Source organism: Babylonia areolata, chromosome 18 (genome assembly GCF_041734735.1).
Source record: "Babylonia areolata isolate BAREFJ2019XMU chromosome 18, ASM4173473v1, whole genome shotgun sequence".
NCBI lineage: Eukaryota > Metazoa > Mollusca > Gastropoda > Neogastropoda > Buccinidae > Babylonia > Babylonia areolata.
Genome location: NC_134893.1, coordinates 46151974 through 46171617, shown reverse-complemented (window position 1 = coordinate 46171617; position 19644 = coordinate 46151974). Strand labels below are relative to the sequence as shown.

General features: G+C 41.4%; 1 protein-coding gene across 1 annotated transcript in view; it reads right to left on the bottom strand.

The window, feature by feature from the left end:
* Window positions 1–1236: 1236 nt before the first annotated feature.
* The window catches only part of LOC143292252 (uncharacterized), a 106973-nt gene continuing 88565 nt past the window's right edge, over window positions 1237–19644 (bottom strand). The window contains 10 exon segments of the mRNA XM_076602439.1: window positions 1237–7427; window positions 9395–9561; window positions 10919–11336; window positions 11797–11959; window positions 14172–14282; window positions 15204–15318; window positions 16280–16398; window positions 16401–16476; window positions 17841–17926; window positions 18695–18804. Coding sequence (XP_076458554.1) covers window positions 7426–7427; window positions 9395–9561; window positions 10919–11336; window positions 11797–11959; window positions 14172–14282; window positions 15204–15318; window positions 16280–16398; window positions 16401–16476; window positions 17841–17926; window positions 18695–18804 — 1367 coding nt within the window. The 3' untranslated portion in view covers window positions 1237–7425.

Below are 19644 nucleotides of genomic sequence, written 5' to 3'. Positions count from 1 at the left end.
TCCATATCTATACCCCGTCTCGCCAGCTTCGTTCTTCCTCTGATTCTCGACTTCTCAGGATACCTGACGTCAGGAGTAAGACCTATGGACACAGATCGTTTTCTTTTCAATCGCCAAAGACGTGGAACAAGCTCCCTGATAACCTCCGTCATTCTGATTCCCTCGCATTTTTAAAATCTCGTCTCAAAACTCACCTTTTCCCTCAGCAGTAAGTTCAATTGTGGCAGGTCCACTTCCTTTGCGTTAGCTGTGCTTGACTATGTGTGTATACATATGTATGTGTACATAACTACATGCATGTATATGAATGTATATTGTGTGTGCGTGCGTTTATGTAAGTTTGTGCCTGCCTATGTGTGCGTATGTGTTAGGGTAGCTGTTAGATACACATGTATGTTAAAATGTATGTATGCAGTGTGTGCGTATGTGTGTGTGTGTGTGTAGTCACATTTTGGTGTGTGTATGTAACATAGATGTAATGTTTTATGTTAACAAAGCGTTTTTGTAAAGCACCTAGAGCAGATTTCTGGATAGTGTGCTATATAAGTATCCATTATTATTATTATTAAGGTTTTACCTATACCTTCACTTCAGTCTGACAGTTCACAACAATGTTTCCAAGGAGTGGGACAATGTCGAATTTGTCTGAAGGCTCGTAACTTGTGTTAACAACTAGAAGACTACCACTTTAGTAAAAGTATAAGATGAGAAATGTAAGCACTATGGACTGTTCCAATAAGTTGTGAGAAAAAACAACAACATGATACTGCTGTAATTTAATGTCATGCACACATTATTTAACTGTCATTGTCATCAGGAAAAAGGATTCTAAATCACAAAGGAAAATACACACACGTTTGTTTTTTTAAAGTGTATTTGGAATTCCTAGTAAAAATCACACAGACGGGTCAGTTACCTAACTTTTACCTAAGCCAGTGTGGAGGTTAGGGCTTGTGTTGTTGGAGGGTAGGGCCTGTGATGTGTGTGTGTGTGTGTGTGTGTGTGTGTAGCTTTATTACTATGTATGTGTGTGAAGGGTTGGTACTGTGTGTGTGTGTGTGTGTGTGTGTGTGTGTGTGTGTGTGTGATTAAGCTTTGTGTTTGTTTTGTATCTGTGTTACACAACAGAGTCTTCTCTCTCATGTGAAGTGAACCCAGTGCTGTGCAGTGAATCATAAACACTTCTCCACACGCACAGTTCATCATCACTCAACAAAAACAACAACTGAAGAACCATATTTTTGTACCAACACTTTAATTTCATGCACAACATATTTCTAGGAACAGAGCACTGATGTGTGGTTACATCTATGAAAAATGGCCAACCTGTTTTTCACTCTCTTGTGCACAGCATTGAACTGGAAGAGTTCCAATGACACAACTTACCTCCTCTCCGATAACCCATACTCCTTTTTTTAACAAATACTCTGGCCAGTAAGGCATGCTCAAAGTCAACATTAAACCTGTCCGAATCACCTAAGTCAGCACTCGTGAAGTCAACCTAATCAATATAGTGACCTTTCAATGTGTATCTGATTTCGACAGATTACAATATTTCTTTTCAATCATTCTATGTACTGTTTTACAACAGCATGCAAGACTGGACAATTTTAAATCAAGGTTGCAGAACTTTTCCTTTGAGTAAAAAAATCCCAACAAAAACAAGCAGCATGTAAACAGAATATCAAACAATGTATCAGGATTTGTTTCCAGTCACACGTCACCTTTAGCGGTAAGCGTTGTGTGACAGAAGTGCCTTCCTACGACACAAACAGAAGTTTGCCACGCCGCTGACCACAGCACCTACACAGCTGTCTGACACAGAACACCTGTGTGTCCTTGACACTTGTAGTGTCTCACTTCAGTGACCATTGTCTGTGTATCCTCACGGATACATTTTATATATTCTGCTGCTCAATAAAACCTCAAGACTTTTTATGCCTATAAAAACCAACAATCATTAAAAGTAGAAAAAGATAGTTTTTCAATGAAAGACAATGAAAAACAATGTGTTACTATGTATGACTCTGAAAGCCAGTGATGTATTACCAGGAAACCATATAAACTGCTAACAAATATAACACCTACACACTGTCTTCCTGAAATTAAGCTGCCCCCTCTAATACTTAGAACTCCAAGTGTTGGTTTTTCAACAGACAGTGCCAAGAAAACGACTTTGTCCAGTGGTGTGTCTAAACATAGGGATCTTCAAGAGTATGAAAGAAATAAAACAAAACAAAAAACAAAAAAAACATGAACAAAACACACAAATGAAAAAGAAGAAGAATAACAATTGAAAAAAAAAAAAAAAAACAAAAAAAGAAGAAGAAGAAAAGCCACTATGTTAAGACTTAGTCAGATGTGGAGCTTTTTTTCATCTTTCCAAGGCTGCCATTTTCCGATCAATGGGCATGTCTTGAATTAGTTGAAAATAACTTAATACTGTCCCTCCAGAAAAAAAAAAAAAAAAAAAAAAAAAGAACAAGAAAAATCCACATGGGAACCCTTCTTTTGCTAACTTGACACAGGCTGTTCTACTGACTCTTGGAAAGAAAACTGCTTTCTGCTATGTTTGTATGTACAGTGAAAACAGAGACGGAGAGAACGTGGAGGTGATCTGATATGATGGAGATGGCTATGAACAGCTGATCAAAGCACAGGAAACAAACCCAAAGCAACAGCTAGGACAGAACCACAAACTGAAAAAAACCAAACCGCCACAAACAACCGCTGATGCTATCTTCCACCACAGATGTAAGAGCCTAGGAGAAATAAAAATAAAAAAAGAAGAAGAAAAACTGGCAAAAATAATCTCTTCAGAAAAAAGAGAAAACAATGTTATCCCTCCCCTTTTTCTCAAAGATTGAAGATTTCTGTTACTCCAGCTTCAAAACACACTCCATATAAGAAAAAAAAAGAAAAAAAAAAGCATGAAAGGGAAACTGGACAAATAGTGCAAAATAAATGAATCAATAAACACACAAAGATTGATCTTAATATAAACAAAGACACGAGAAAATGGGAAAGCGTATAAAACACTTAAGATTAAAATAAAATATATACAAAAAAATATCAACAAGGCCTTCCAAAAATATCAATTGATGCATAATTGAAAAGAGCAAAACATATGTAAAGACAAGTTTTATTGCTGTTTGAGATAACATGGGATGAAACATAACCTCCACACAATCTGATGGTGAGAAGATCAAGGTCTGATCTGCCTTTCACATTCATGGACCCCATATGTACGTTCATTCACTCACACCAAAAAAAACAAACACTTTTGGACAGGTACTCTTTTAATAGAAATCTGTTTGGTGATGACTACCACAGAGACCAACAATGAACAGACCTAGCATAACCCTCGACATTTAAAAGCTACAAAAATGGTTACATATCAGCTACTGACAATCTTTCACTTTGGGGAACATCAAATATAGAGGACGATGAATGGAGAGAAAAAAAAGAGAACAAAAAACAAGAGGTGCTAAAAAAAAGAGGATGAAGATGAGGGGCAGAAAAAAAAAAAAAAAGAGTCAAGGATTAGGTAACGGTATGGGTCAACACATCTGTATGCAAAAATAGAGAGGTCACATGAAGATTGATGCAAGGGCTAAGAGAGACACAGAGAGAGACACAGAGAGAGAGAGAGACATAGTGTGAGAGAGAGAGACAGACAAACAGAGGGTGAGATGAGAACAACACACAACAAAAGACACTGACGAGCAGTGTAACTGAAGAGGGCAAGGAGATCATACAGTGACTAAGCTCCGATAAAACAACTGACCAGCTACAGTAGTACAAAATCAGCATGAGGCGTGTGTGTACACAGAGAGCCGTTAGCAGTTTGACACCAGTGTTACAGAAGGACAAGGGCGTGGCGCCCCCATGTCAGGAGAATACATGTGAGCGATACAAGGTACACCACGACAATTACATGACAGATGACTTCTTTGCACAGTCATCCAATCTAGCACCAGTTCCGTTAAACCACAGAAATAATATAAGGGGGAAAAAAAAAATAAAAGGATATCATTTTTTTCATAATTCTTCCTTTATCACCATTCGCTGTACTTTTTACATGGAATACATTGAATAGTACTAGCTCGGCTTTAATTTTTGTTGTATGCAAGTCGCTCAAAGCAATCCGACATTAGCTAAAAATTTGCCACAACAAACACACAGAGACACATTTTCAGACAACATAAAAAAAACAAACAAAAAAAAACACCCCACAAGTTGCATATGTAAAATTTTAAACAGTTGGCAGTTTCAACAGATCTCTATGTCATATGTCAACAGTCTTTGTTCAATAAAAGCTTTCATAAAGTTTCTGAGGATTTGTCTCCATTCTTTCAAGTCCATATGTACACCGCTGTCCAAAAGTCTTCCGTTCAGAATCACTACACTACTGCATGCTTAAATAAAAAAAAAAAAATCAATTAAAATAGCCGAAAGAATAAAAGAAAAAAACATTGAAAAAAATACCAATATCAAGGTGACAGGACCAAATATAATCAACAACCAACCACTTAAAAACAAGTCACAATGAAGTAGTCACAACACCAAAACTCCAATAAATTAAGATGATAAATTTCACAAGCAAACATGTCAATTATGCTGTGATTCTGTGTTCAGTCAGTATACTGAGGACAAGCACAAGAGAAAAAACCCCAACAAAATCAGGAGGAATCCTTTCCCATCCCACCAACTGTCTTGTCACTCAGGCGGTGTCCAAGGCAATACAGGCAGACCTGGTGGACCTGATGAAGTCCCTCAGTGTGGGCAAAGTTCACAGTAAAGGCAGTCCTTTTGCAGGAAAACAAACAAAGCTTTGCATAATAGTGCTGTGCGCATGGACTCAACATCTTGCCTTTTCTCCACTTTTTTTTCCCCCTGAACCTTCAAGTTCTCTCATCCTAAGATTGCTGCTGCGTACAGTTAGTCTGACTGCTACATGCCTGACCACTGACAGGACTGTTCCCTACAGCCGGCCTCAAACATCCAATGACCAACACCAGCGCAATGCTCATCCATCATCCAACAGTGAAACAGTTACATCCTTCAACAAAGGACAATAAATCTGTCTGCTTCAACCATCTTGGTATCTACCATAGATCTGCCAAGCACTGACTACTGAAACGCTGGAAACACGCTGTGCATATCTTCACAAAAACCGGATTCCCAAGTGCAGAGTGCATGTTTGCATACTTCAAGGACAAGCCAACAGTAGTGCCATCAGCCATCAAGGACCTTTGGCCCTGTACCACTTTCAGGTGACAACTGGGAGGACAGGGACACATGCTAAGGTAGCAACCTGCAGGAGCTGAACTGGACTTCATAATCACCTCAGCGTTACTCTGCTCATCTCTCTCTGAAACCAGAGCCACCATTTGGACTGCTGAACCTAACACTGAAATCAAGTCCATCTCAAACTATATACATGATCTACATTTCCCTTGCTACAGCACATATATATGTGTGGTTTCATGTGTTTCCTTCCTAATCAACTTCATGTTATAAATATTCTGTGTGGGTGTGAGATTAAGTCAACACTCACAGCACTGATTTATAGATGTTTTACATGAACCAGGTCAACAGATAAATATTTCACATTTCTTTCAACTCTGCTACACTGCGGGCCTTCTTCCCCAGGCAGAAACAAAGAACTAAAAGAACGGAAAACAGGAGAAAGGAGGTATGTTAAACGGAACCAGAAGGTCCACTTTCAAATCATCCATTCTGCATATGACCTACATTTCATTCACCATAAAGATTAAAAAGAATCACTTCGTTCCACCACAAACCCTAAAACTGCTTCCCAATCTGATGTAAGCATGTACACATACTTGAGACCAGAGGGCCGTCATTTTTTTAAATTCAAAGAATTTGAACTTTCATTACTTCATGGCTCAACACGCTGTAAAAAAAAAAAAAACCCAAAAAACCTGCAAACATCCGACTCCAAAACACTACACTCTATGTAGATGATCTGGATAAAAGTGCCAGGTAATACAAGTACCAGACAAAAGTGATTAAAGGATAAAACAGTAATAAAAATCTGCAGTTTCAATACCATTCTCCTAGCTACATGCAATATATGTTACATATCAAACACAGGCAATGGCTCATTTACCAGCGCTGCTGTGGACATGCTCTGTAGTCAGCATCAATGTTAACAGGTCAGTAGTTCAAACACTTTAAATAAATTCCGTTGAATAATGAGTTATTTTAAGACTTGCATACACACATTCATAACTGTGTAAAGATCTGACAGAAGCACTGAGAACCACTGTCCACTGTCCTTCAACCTTCCAGTGGAGATCTGGATGAACACTCTCACACACACAAAAAACACCTTTCATCAACCCTGGACCTTGCTGACTCTGGTGTCCTCCAGCAGTACAGAAAAGGGCATGATCTCCTCCCTCTGTCCAGCCTGTGCCGGCTATGTCCACAACAGCAATACAAAGCTTAGTTCTCCCCTGGTGGCACAGGAACCGGTCGTTCCACTGCTCGCTGACAGTCAGCCCTCTACACCTACAGGCACTTGATCAGGCACGCTCTGACGTTTCCAACAACAAGTAACTTCCAACAATCCAAGGCTTTAAAACACTCCTCCGAGAAGCAATAACAGTTACTTTGGACACCTGTTTCCGTTTAAGTAACACCTTCCTGATACACAAACACACTGAAGCACTGAAGCAAGAAATGAAAAAAAAAAAGCACAAGCGTTCCATCGTGTTATAAGTTCCAAGCATGAAGCAGCCACCGGCAGAGCATAGAGTGTGCTACAGTATGAGGACGTAAAGGAACAGTGACAAGTGAAGTGGTACATGTCCCACAAGGAGGTCAGCTGTCACCAGAAGACAGTCCAGCCCTCATGCACAGCCACAAGGTCTGTTAGTTCTGGCAGAAGCCCTTCATGTTCCACCATGAGCTGTGATGTTAGACATGTCTGTAATGGGGCTAAAGCTTGAAAGGTTGGAGTTGAAGCCAGCATTTCATTACAGGTTTAAAAAAAAAAAGAAAAAATATCAGTATTACAACAGAAGGTCTTGAGCTGAACATTCCACATGGCCGGCTGTTAAACAATGAGTGCCCTCTGCCAGGAGGGGGCGAAGCATGCCACTGGAACACAGTGTGATGCTGACAGTGTTGTTCGTCATGAGGTAAAGCTGTGGTGGTGTGCTGACGACAATGCTCAGTGGCTCTGTTCCATACACCGTGAACGTACAACCCTGCGTGGGGATGACCAGACGTGATCGCTGTGTGGCCCAAGGACCAGGGAGTGGTGATGGTGGGTGTGTCAATGCTGCTGCTCTCTCCTGTCTCCTTGCTCGGTCCATGGCTGGTGTGGCACTGAAGCACCGTGTCACTTCCTCCCTCTTCCCTCCCTCCCTCCCTTTCCCTTTCCGTCTGCCACTCTGAAAGGTCAACAAGAAAAGGGAAAGAAATGGTTAGAAGCGAACGAACATAAAATCATATAGCTTTTGATTATCATTGTGGAAACACCTTAAATTCAACCTTCGATATTAAGAATCAGAAACATCTTTTTTGAAGTATCATTTTCTGTGGACAAGCAGAGCTTGTGCAATGTTCTTAAGTTTGCCCATCTATCTGTAAAACAGAAAAAGATGTTTCTGCCAGACAGGATAGCAAACATCAGTGGCAGAAAAAGAAAGGACAAAAACTGCAGGGTAAATGTGCAGAGGATCCACACACGTGGCACACATAGTTGGGGAAAGGCTGCCATACAGTGCTCACTTGACCAGCAGTGCCTAACTTAAACCACAGCAGACATGACCATGCTGGCTGTTCAACACAGTTGCTACCATCAATTTTGTAACACAGTTACCATTGCATTTTCTCACTGTTAAACTGACTGTGACACACCATATAATCAGTGGGAAATGTGCAGAAGAGAAGTCACATCAACATAGGACTGACTGGTTTATTTGTTACCCTCTGTGCCCTCTGGCATGTAGGGCACAACCTGTTGCTGTTTCTGTATGATAGTTGTGTCCGACTATGACCATCAAAACAACAGAGGAGACAACTGATGTCTCAACCATCCCGGCTAGAATTTGATTATAGTGGAGAGTGTCTTGCACAAGTTACATCCCCACTCTCACAGCCAAGAGGGTTATTAGTACAGTCGGCGTTGGGATGGTTCCCAAAGGCCAACTAGCTCCCAAGGCTGCAGCACAAAGAGCCAGTGCTATCTTGCATCCTAATTTGAGAGTCATAGTCCTTTGCAAAAGACTAAGCTGCAAACGACTTCCCACTGCAATGGAAAAACCACTGATGCTGTTTCTGCAACAAAGCTTTATCTGCAGGGCCCAACCTTTGTCCTGTCTCTACCCTTTCACCTGTCTGGCGTGGATGGCCCTATCAGGAGCATAAGCTCCCACTGACATAGATCTAGGGGTCCTTCCACCCCCTTCTCACCATAACAAGGTAGCAATCCTTCAGGCACCAGTTTACAGTTGGTCTGAGGCAAGGATTCTCACAGACACTCCACATGATACTGAAACGTGCAGGACATCGTGGCTCCCCCCCCCCCCCCCTGTTTTTGTTGTTGTTGTTCTATGGATGTTTTCTCTTTCCAAGAAATCTGCGGTGGGTGACAGCCACTGATTTTCAATTTTAGTTGCTGATAAGTAATTTTGAGCTCAGTAACACTAGCTATATCACTGGCTTTCTGTCGTCAATGACATGCAGCATGCATTGGTCATATCTAGCTTTCACTGATGGGCCCGGTCTACTTCATCCAAATGTTTATTTACATTTCTCTGACTATATATTGACACAAATACTTCTTAAAGAAAAACTATCATCACAAGTCATTCTGTCTATCACTGACATTTTCCCATAATCCTGGAAACCCCCTTTCCATTCACTGAAAGGTGGAATCAGCCTATAAATAATTTTCATGACAGAAAGGTTGCCTGAACATACACTTTGATCTCCACCATCACAATCTTTGTATACTTTGTTCCAAATCATATTCTTCTTCTTCTCAGTTGTTTACTGTTTGTTCACTAAAAAGTGATTTAGACAAGTGTGCATTCATTCACTTCAGCAAAAGTATATTCATGTTTGCGCGCAAGTTCCTTTTACAGTAATTTATTTATTTATTTTTCATTATCTTTTTTTTATCATTTATTTATTTTCATTTATAATTATTATCATTATTATTATTTATTTTTTTTATCTTTTTTTTTCTTCCAAGGCCTAAGCGCGTTGGGTTACGCTGCTGGTCAGGCATCTGCTTGGCAGATGTGGTGTAGCGTATATGGATTTGTCCTAACGCAGTGACGCCCCCTTGACCTACTGACAGTGATACTGATATTAAAGACAGAAGACTGAGACAGAACTTTATTTCACTCACAGATTTTCTGTACATAGTTCCCCGGGAAGGTTCCAAAACAGCCTGTGCGAGCCGATGTGCCCACAAACCACCCATCGTCACACTTTTCCATCACAAACACTTCGTCTCCCTCTCTTAGTTCCAGCTCATCTTCGTTCTGAGGTCTGTAGGCGTACAGTGCTCGATACCTGCAACAAAACAGTGTCTGGCTGTCACGACGGCTGACTGCTGGTGGTAAGTCTTTCGACTAAAAAAAATGTAGAGAATCTTTCTTGTAGAAAGTGCCCAACCATTATGTGTGAGTGTGAATTAAATCTGTGTGTGTGTGTGTGTGTGTGTGTGTGTGTGTGTGTGTTTGTGTTTGTGTGTACATATGCACATATGTAACCATTCATAAAACATGTTTGAAACAATCATATATATATATATACTTTCAAGTCAGTCTGCAAGGTCAAATGACCATGTCTGCAGTCTGGGCACAGTGTTGTTGCAATTGTGTCCAGGTACATTGTCATAGTGCACTGTACATTTACTGTGTCTGTTGATAAATGCATAAATTGATCAATATATCACAACGACAAACATTTTCCTTGCATTCAGTCTAATCATTATTTTGTCGTTTTATTCAGGCTGAACAGTCTAATCATTATTCCTATTCTGTGATAACATCACATTATTGCAGTCATATACTGTGCATATTTTCTTCTTTTTTTTAATTTACTGGGTGTGTGTGTGTGTGTGGGGGGGGGGGGGGGGGGGGGGGGGGTCAATATTTTTAAGAAACCTATTTGTCTTCTGTCAGTGCCACTGAATATTTAACTCCAAAACAAAAACGTTCACTTGAGACCCACACAGTAATTCAGTTCATGTCCAGTACCATAATCTTTCCTCTAAAACTTGTGAATCTAAAGATCTGTTCCCCAGCCATCTTTTCTCCAACTGCAAGGATGCTGAGTTATATCCCTTGTATCAACCATCCAGCAATCTTCTTCTTCTTCTTCGTTCGTGGGCTGCAACTCCCACGTTCACTCGTATTTACACGAGTGGGCTTTTACGTGTATGACCCTTTTTACCCTGCCATGTAGGCAGCCATACTCTGCTTTTGGGGTGTGTGCATGCTGGGTATGTTCTTGTTTCCAAAACCCACTGAATGCTGACATGGATTACAGGATCTATAACGAGCATATCTGATCTTTTGTTTGCGTATACACACGAAGGGGGTTCAGGAACTAGCACGTCTACACAAACGTTGACATGAGAGATCAGAAAAAATCTCCACCCTTTACCCACCAGGCACCTTCACCGAGATTTGAACCCAGGACTCTCAGATTGAAAGTGAAACGCTTTAACCACTCGGCTACTGCGCCCATCATCCAGCAATCAATTTCACTTCCTTTTAACCCTCTGACATTTCATCCTGCAGCAGTCTGCCGATTGGAAACCCCCGCCATTTCTTTAATCCCGCCGCTCACTTGTACTCCCTACGAAAAGCCCTCTTCAGCAACAACAACAACACAAAAACCACAGTGAACAACAGCATCTCACCTGGTAAGAGCCAAGTCATCGTCCATGACCTTGGGAGCAGAGGAGGCGGGAGGTCCGTTGGGCAGGGGCTTGGCTGTGGACTGGATGTCCACCTGTAGCTTGGACATGGAGCCAGGGGAGGGCCCCGGTGACGGCCTCCTGCCTGGACTGCCCATGGGCCGGCCAGGGCTGACCGGGGACTTGGGGTTGCTGATCGGGGAGCGAGGACCACCGCCAAAGTCCTGGTCCTGACGGCTCGGGCCCTGACGGGGCATGGAGGTAGCGGGGGTGAGGAGTGACCCAGACCCCCCAAAGGGGCTGTAGCCTGGCTGGGGGTAGCCGTACGGTGACCGCTGGGCCGTCAGCGCGCTAGGCGAGGGTTGGGGGGGTGGGGTGGGGGCAGCGTCGTAGCCCACCGGGGACAGCATCTCTGGTGTGCCTGTGGTAGGGGTGTGTGTGAGGGGTGGGGGAGGTTTGAAAACAAGGGTGGTTCTTGTGTGTGCGTGTGTGTGTGTTGTGTGCGTGTGTTGTGTGTGTGTTTGTTCACATGTCAATGTGTACATGTTAATGAACATGTGTGTATGGGTACATATTTACCTGCTCAAATTTATGAACATGTGCGTATGTTTATACATTTACCCACTCAAAACTATGACAGTAGGTGTGAGCATGATGTGTGCAATGCATGAATGATCATAACTCTAATGTCTAAGGCATACTCTCTCTCTCTCTCTCTTAATCATCACACATCAGCTTCCCTCTTCCATCCTTTCCTTTTCTGTCTCTCTCTTTCTTTCCCTCACTCCAACACACACACACAGCACAGTACCTGCCCAGACCTTTCTCTCACTCCAACACACACACACACACAGCACACACAACACAGAACATGCCCGAACCTGTCATGGGTGTGGTGATGACGGAGGGGGCTGGGGTGATGAGGGGGGTGGAGGGTTCCCGTGTGATCTCCACGTAGCTGACAGGGAAGATACCCTGCCGGTTGCCGATGCGACCCTCGTACCAGTTCTCATCCACACGCCGCAACAACACCACAAACTCGCCCTGTTGTGACCACAATACAGCAACATTAACCCTTTCGCTGCCAGGAAAATAAGATTTAAGTGAAATCTATCTGCCAGGGTTTTTTCACAAAAAACGGGTATAAATTTTCAAAAAATTCTGTGCTCTTTGTTATTGGAGAAAGACCCATAAAAGTATACATTTTCTGAACGGGAAATGAATAAAGAATACAAAACACATGATGTTTTCCCATTTTATATATTGTGACATGCTGTTGTTTTGAAATCAGTGTTTTGTTTTTTGTCACATTTTCAACTTGCTCATTACGAACATTAGTCAGGTAATTTGCACAAAAATATCATTTTCTGGACAAATGGACATCTGCACACACAAAATCATACTAGAACAACCACAATATAAAAAAAACTGAAAAAGAAATAGATGCACTGTGACTTCTGCAAGTGATAATATGGATGTGAGGCCACGCCCCCTCAGTCTCCACCCCCCTCCTCTTCATCCCTCTCACACGGTCACTTCATCCAGTTCTCATCAGACCACGTTGGGTGAGTGCCAAGAAAATAGCTCATACGGTGTCCTGCTAAAAATTTGGTGACCTGTCGTCTGCTAGAGTTGAACAGCCGGCATCACTCACTGATAGTGGCATCTTGGCCACTCTCTTGATTGCTCCCTTTATTTTCTATCAAATCGTCCTATAAATGTTCACCACTGTCTTATCCTTCGAATTTATACTCTAATTCTTTCTGAGCATCAGCTAAAGAAAGTAATCTTGGTTGATTTAGTTCGCCACGATCGCATGTCTTGAGCACAGAGTCAGTCCGACATTTTGTTGAGCGAGCGAGGAGAGGAGCCAGGCAAAGACTGCGGCCAGTAACCCAACCAAAACGTTCAAATAAAGAACTGTCTTATGATGCAGATGGTGTTTCTAGCTATGAATAGAATCTAGAAAGATTCCCCAAGCTAAAGCTACCAGCATTTTTGTCAACGAACTGAATGCAAAGCAGGGAAAAGTCAGAATATTTCGATGACGAGTTATCTCGTCATTGTGGCAGCGAAGCATACATGCTTTCCATGACGAGTTATCTTGTCATATAGGCAGCCTAGAGGTTAATATCACCAACAATAATTTAATCATAACATCAAGAATGATAATGATAACAGCAACAGTAATAATATATTACTAGTGATGCTGCTGATGCAACTGCTGCTGCTGATGATGATGATAAGATTAAAACCACCAACAATAATCTCCAGAAGACTTTGTGGAACTAATTCTCGCCATCAAAAATCTCGCTGCAATGTTTTAAAGGGAACTGTATTTCCCCCCAAAATTGTACTGAATACAACACACTAGACATGAATCACTACACAATGGCAGGGATCGGATTCCTGTCCTGTGCAAAATGCCAATCTGTTTAGGACGGACAACAACCAAAGTATGCATGGCTAGTTACTTCCCTTTGGACTTAGCCTGTGTTGTCTTTCTGGTTCAGCAAGTCCAAACTCGCAGCACCAACATTCATCAAACGTGCTGCTAATGTTTAAAGACAATATGATCACATTCCTAAAATGTAAAACATATTTCCTCTTCTTTTCTCTTTGTTCTGCATGTTTGTTATGTCTGTTCTCCATTGATCATATCCCATTGTTTCCAGCAGGGGGTTCTCCCAGAGACGACTATATTGTCGCTGAAGACTCTTTTACGTGCATTAACTGCCTGCTGCACCGACCGAAGACTTCAGTTCATCTTCCCATCCAGCAGCACTACAGAAAGTAGACACAAGGATTAAAGCACTGCACCTACAAATAAGAGTATCAGTATCAGTATCAGTAGCTCAAGGAGGCGTCACTGCGTTTGGTTAAATCCATATACGCTACACCACATCTGCCAAGCAAATGCCTGACCAGCAGCGTAACCCAACGCGCTTAGTCAGGCCTTGAGAAAAAAAAAAATATATATATATATATATATAACAAATAAGAGCCCCCCCACTCCCCCAATTGAGTTTTTTTGATTGCAAGAATTCTATACAAGATCCTGCAAAATTATGGTACAGTGCTGTCAACAGGGACAACAGATTTAATTTTCAACAAATTTTGTACTTGTGGCATTGCTGCATGATATCTCTCTCTCTCACACACACACACACACACCACACACACAAATTCACAGACACGTGCATACACCCCCACCCCCACACAGAACCACACACATACCCACCCCACCCCAACAAACCTTTCTGAGTGACAATTCCACAGAGGACTGAGCAGTGAAGTTGTACTTGGCCCGCCCCTGTCCCTCAGCCTGCATGGCCGCTGCCTGCGCCGCTTCTATTGACGTCACCACCTGCAACACCAACACCATCAATGTGTATGTGTGTGCGTGTGTGTGCGCACGTGTGCGTGCGTGCGTGCGCGCGCGCGGTTGTCACTGACACATTCCACTGGTCTTGTTTACTAAGTCTTGGTTATGGTGCCCTGTCTTGTTAATGTTATTTATCATTTTATGTTTGTACTTTTTTTTATACATCACTATCCCTTCACCCTCCCCAAATATTCCTTTTGATACAGGTATTCATGGTAAGAAAGACATTTCATGTACACATGGCAATAAAGACACTCTATTCAAGGGAATATTCTGCTATCAAGCATGTTCCAGCCTTAAAAAATCAAGACTGACCTAAAATCAAGACCTATGACACTCTTAGGAAACTGCTTCAGATGTGGATAATCCCAATTCATTAAGTCTGATGGATAAGCTTCTTCTTTTTTTTTCTTATTAAAACTTTCTTCAAAACATGTCAGTGTGCTTTCATTCAGAGGAAATCACTCTTTTATTCAAACATACCAGCTCTCAGAATTGAGAATTGATTATCTATCTCCCCTGAACACCCCCTTTTCTGCTCAAGTGCAAGACCAGATAAATTCATGTCTGAATCTTCTCCATTATGGGTGAAATTATATTTGGTTCTCTAGCATTCTCACAGAACTCATAAGCATAAAAGACTGAACAACAGAGATCTAGGGGAAATCAAATGTGGGTGAACAACTTTTATGTTATTCTGAAAATGACTTTGTAAAAGAGCAATGACAGAACAAAACAAAATGTAAGTAGGAGAAAAACCAATAGTGTGAACTAAAAAAACAAACAAACACACAACCAAAAAACAACAACAACAAACAAATAAAACAACAACAACAAAACTACACATTATAATACAATGAAACTGTGTATGTATCAGCTGCCACAGAACAACACATAGCCCACCTCCACATAATTGGTGGGGAAGATTCCCACCACCCCAAATTTCTCTCCTTCAAACCAGTTCTTGTCCACCTGTCGCAGCAGGAAAATGATGTCGTTCTTGCGGAAGGACAGCTCTCTGAAATCATAACCGTCGAGTGTGAGAAAGGGATTCCCCACTGCTTTTGAAGTCTTCATTCACATATCATGGCATCATCTTCAGCCTCTCTCTTTTCTCCCACTACACTTTAATGAGTGGAATACTGCATCAGAACATTTAAACAGAAACTTTGTAAATTTGCTTTTTTGAACATTTTATCACTGTTTAAAGTTTAAACATATCATTCCATCGAAACATTACTCTTTTCTTCTTTTTTTCCCCAGCGTTTAATAGAAACTTTAAAGACTCTTTTAACACACAAATGTTTTTGCTTCTAACCTGACTACACTTCATCAATATTACACTTTATCATGATTAATCACAATTTGTCCATGTTCTGATCTCTGCTGAACAGAGATGTGGCTGATGGAGATGTTGCTGTGTGGGTCTATTTCGGTTCGGGACGACCTGACAAAGATGTACTCTCGTAATATATCCTGACATCAACATGGGCGAGAGATGAACAGGAAAGTTGATCAACACTCCAAAAGATGCATCCAGGAAGTGGATGACCATCAAATATGTAGTCCCAGTTTTCCCATTTGAATCAAAGGCACACTCAGCTCTGGGTAGGAGCTGGCCACAGGCTAAAAAGACCTACTTCTTATGACGATCATCAGTCAACTTTACAACGACAGCTAGTCTATCCTACAGCTTTCTTGTGACAAGATGCTATTCATGTTGGCACACATGTCAACCAGCGAAAAGATGCTACTCCTGTTGGCACACATGTTAACCAGCGAAAAGATGCTACTCCTGTTGGCACACATGTTAACCAGCGAAAAGATGCTACTCCTGTTGGCGCACATGTTAACCAGCGAAAAGATGCTACTCCTGTTGGCACACATGTTAACCAGCGAAAAGATGCTACTCATGTTGGCACACATGTTAACCAGCGAAAAGATGCTACTCATGTTGGCACACGTGTTAACCAGCCTACCGTGGGTTCTGGGCGGTGAAGTTGAAGAGAGCGCGGGCCTTGCCCTGGATCTGGAAGCCTCTCCGTCTCTCCGGCGGCACGCTGAGCTGGGGACCTTTCGCTCCAATGTGCCCAGAGACCCCGGGGTGGAGGTTGGTGACAGGGAGTTGACGGCATCATCAAAGCGGTTAGGAGAAATGGGTGACTTCTGGGCATTTCTGTCGCAAGACACACACACACGTACATGTACAATGGGCAAATTCTGGGCATTTCTGTCACAAGCCACACACACACACATACATGTACATGTACAATGGGCAACTTCCTGGGTGTTTCTGTCACAGGCCACACACACACACATACATGTACAATAAGCAACTTCTGGGCATTTCTGTCACAAGCCACACACACACACACATTCATGTACTTGTCAACAACTTGTTTGTTCATTCATTTTCACTGTTTACTCAAGACCAAGCTCAAATGAAGATTTTCAAAACAAGAAAAAAACATTATACAACATTCTCATAACAACTAAAAATGATATTTCTGTTATTGTATTACAGTGATTTTGTGTGCCTTTTTTTTTTTTTTTGGTTCAAACAATGACTAAAATGGTCTGCAACAGCACGTTTACAAAAATCATTTTGAAATGACAAAAAAGACCCACAACAACAACAACAACAAATCCTAAATTCTGATGGACCATCACTCAGAATCTCAAACATGGTAACTGACTGAAGGAGGGAGAAATAGTGAAATCATGGAATCAATCATGTTCATAGATCCATGAAAGTACATTGTAAGACCACATTCCTAAGATTTAATCCAGGAATGAATTATGAACAATATGCACAACATTCATCTCCTGAGAAATAAGCATATGGGAAACCCGAGTCAGCAATTCATGTGCACACAGCCCCTTGGGGAAAGAGGCTAAAGCCACACAGACTGTTGCTTCACACAAGCTAAGAACCCCCCTCCATTTCCCTCCCTACCTTCTCAACACACATGCATGCATACCAATATACACATGCACACACACAGACACTCACACACACAACCCTTCCCCAACTCACCTCCCATATAAATATATTTTTGTGTGTGTTTATTACCACTCCACGTAAACAGATGTGACGTTGATGAACAACAACAACAACACACACACACATACACACACACACACATACACACACACATATACACACACACACAGACAAATGCTCGTATGCACTCAGGCATGAACACATGCTACGCACACTGGGAAACTCAGAAACAGATGAAAGTAGAGACTGTAAAACAATCACATGTTAGGTCACACACACACACACACACACACACACACAGAGCACACACACACAAACACACACACACATAGCACACACACACACTGGAAAACTCAGATATACATGGAAATAGAGATCGTTAAACATTCACATGTGATGCCACACACACTAACACACACACACACACACATGCACACTCACACACAAACACACACACTCACACACACACGCGCACCCACCCACAAACACATGCACACACCACACACACATTCACAAGCTCCACGTTGTTGACTCACGTGTAGAAGTCATGATGACGGCGAGCCTCAGCATCTGCTTCATCCCTCTTCATCTTTTTCAACCTTTCCTCCTCATACAGCTCTTCCTGCAGTCAGCACACACAGCATTTCTCTTACTCTTCCATCCCTCTCTTCCTTCTCTCCACCTCCCCTCCCCCCACCCCTACAGTCTCTGTCTGTCTCTCTCCACTCTTTCACTCAATCTCTCCCTCCCCTCTCTCTTTATTTTGTCCTTGACTTTACTGCAGTCTAAAGTCGGAGATTTTGCTGCAGTATAAATTCCACCTTAGCAGTTTTTTAATATTTTTTTTTTCATATTCATATATGACTTTCTGTTTTTTGTTGATCTATTAATCTTCAGAATGAGAGCATAAAATCTATGCATAATCATAATGTAAGAATCTAGGAGAATGAAAAAAATTTAGGCACTGGGTTGAGACTGAATTTCTATTCTTGACAAATTCTGAAATCAGTCAAGGCCTATCATACCAAATAAATAAACATAAGCATTGTTGTTAAAAAAAAAAAAAAAATAAATTAAAAAAAGAGAGAAAAAAAGAGGTATGCTTCACCAATATTTTCTTCCAGCACTGAAAGGCTCACACACACATACATGCACACACACACTTCTAGAATCAGTCAAGTCCTATCATACCAAATAAATAAAACATAAGAAGAAAAAGAAGAGGCATATTTCACCAATATTTTCCTCGGAGACTGACAGGCTCACACATACACAAACATGCACACACACACACACACACGCTCTCTCTCTCTCAGAAACACACCACACAATTAAAAATGAAAAAAAACAAACAAGAAAAACAAGGAAAACAAAGTGATTTTTTTTTTACCAATCTTTTCTTGCGGTAAGCTTCCTCCTCTTCTTTACGCCGCCTCTCCTTCTCTGGGTTGACAGGCTCTGGCCGCGGCCTCCGTTCATCGCTCGTCTGGTGCTTGAAGGCTGCACACCGCATCACTAATTACCTCCCTAATTGCCACAGCAAATCACGCTGCTGCCAGCCACTAAATAGGCTGTACAGCCTTTACTGAAAAAGCATGTACACATTTCCATATGGTGAGAAGAAAACAAAACAGTGGAAAGCAGTATGTGTGTATACACAGATATATACTTTCTTGTAGTGTTTTTGATCCAATGTGTCTTGACAAATTCAAAACATGACATTACACAGCAAAGATGTCCTGAAAAGGCAGTTCAAGCTTTCACTACAACCTTTAAATGAGAAAACATAAACCTTCAATGCTGACAGTTACAAAAGACACAATGCTGACAAAACAATAAAACAGAAACAACACACACACGCACACAAGAACACACAAACAATATATAATAATATAATGAAATTAAATGTTTACAAGGGGGTCTGAATACCTGTGTCATTTTGGTCCCACAGTCTGTAAGTGAACATTCTAAGGAAAGATATATAATCCAACATAAACCACAATATAACTATGAGGTAAAAATAAAAAGGAATGATCTCTCAAAAATGGAGTAAATGAGAAGTTTCTGTCAAGAAGATAAGTTTCACACACAGATGAACACATCCTTTTATGAATTCAGTTTCAAGCAAACATCAACAATAACTTGCATTGTTCATCAAGCATATGCACTCACCATAGGTTTTTAAGTTTCTCCTGTTTATCATCAACATAATTATATTCAAATCAAGTGTGCTTGCATGCCAATCTGAACAGGACTATGAACAACCATGCACCTCATCCTTGCTGGGGTGTTACTGACGACACTGATCTATCTATTATGTGCATGTTGTCCCCCATGCAG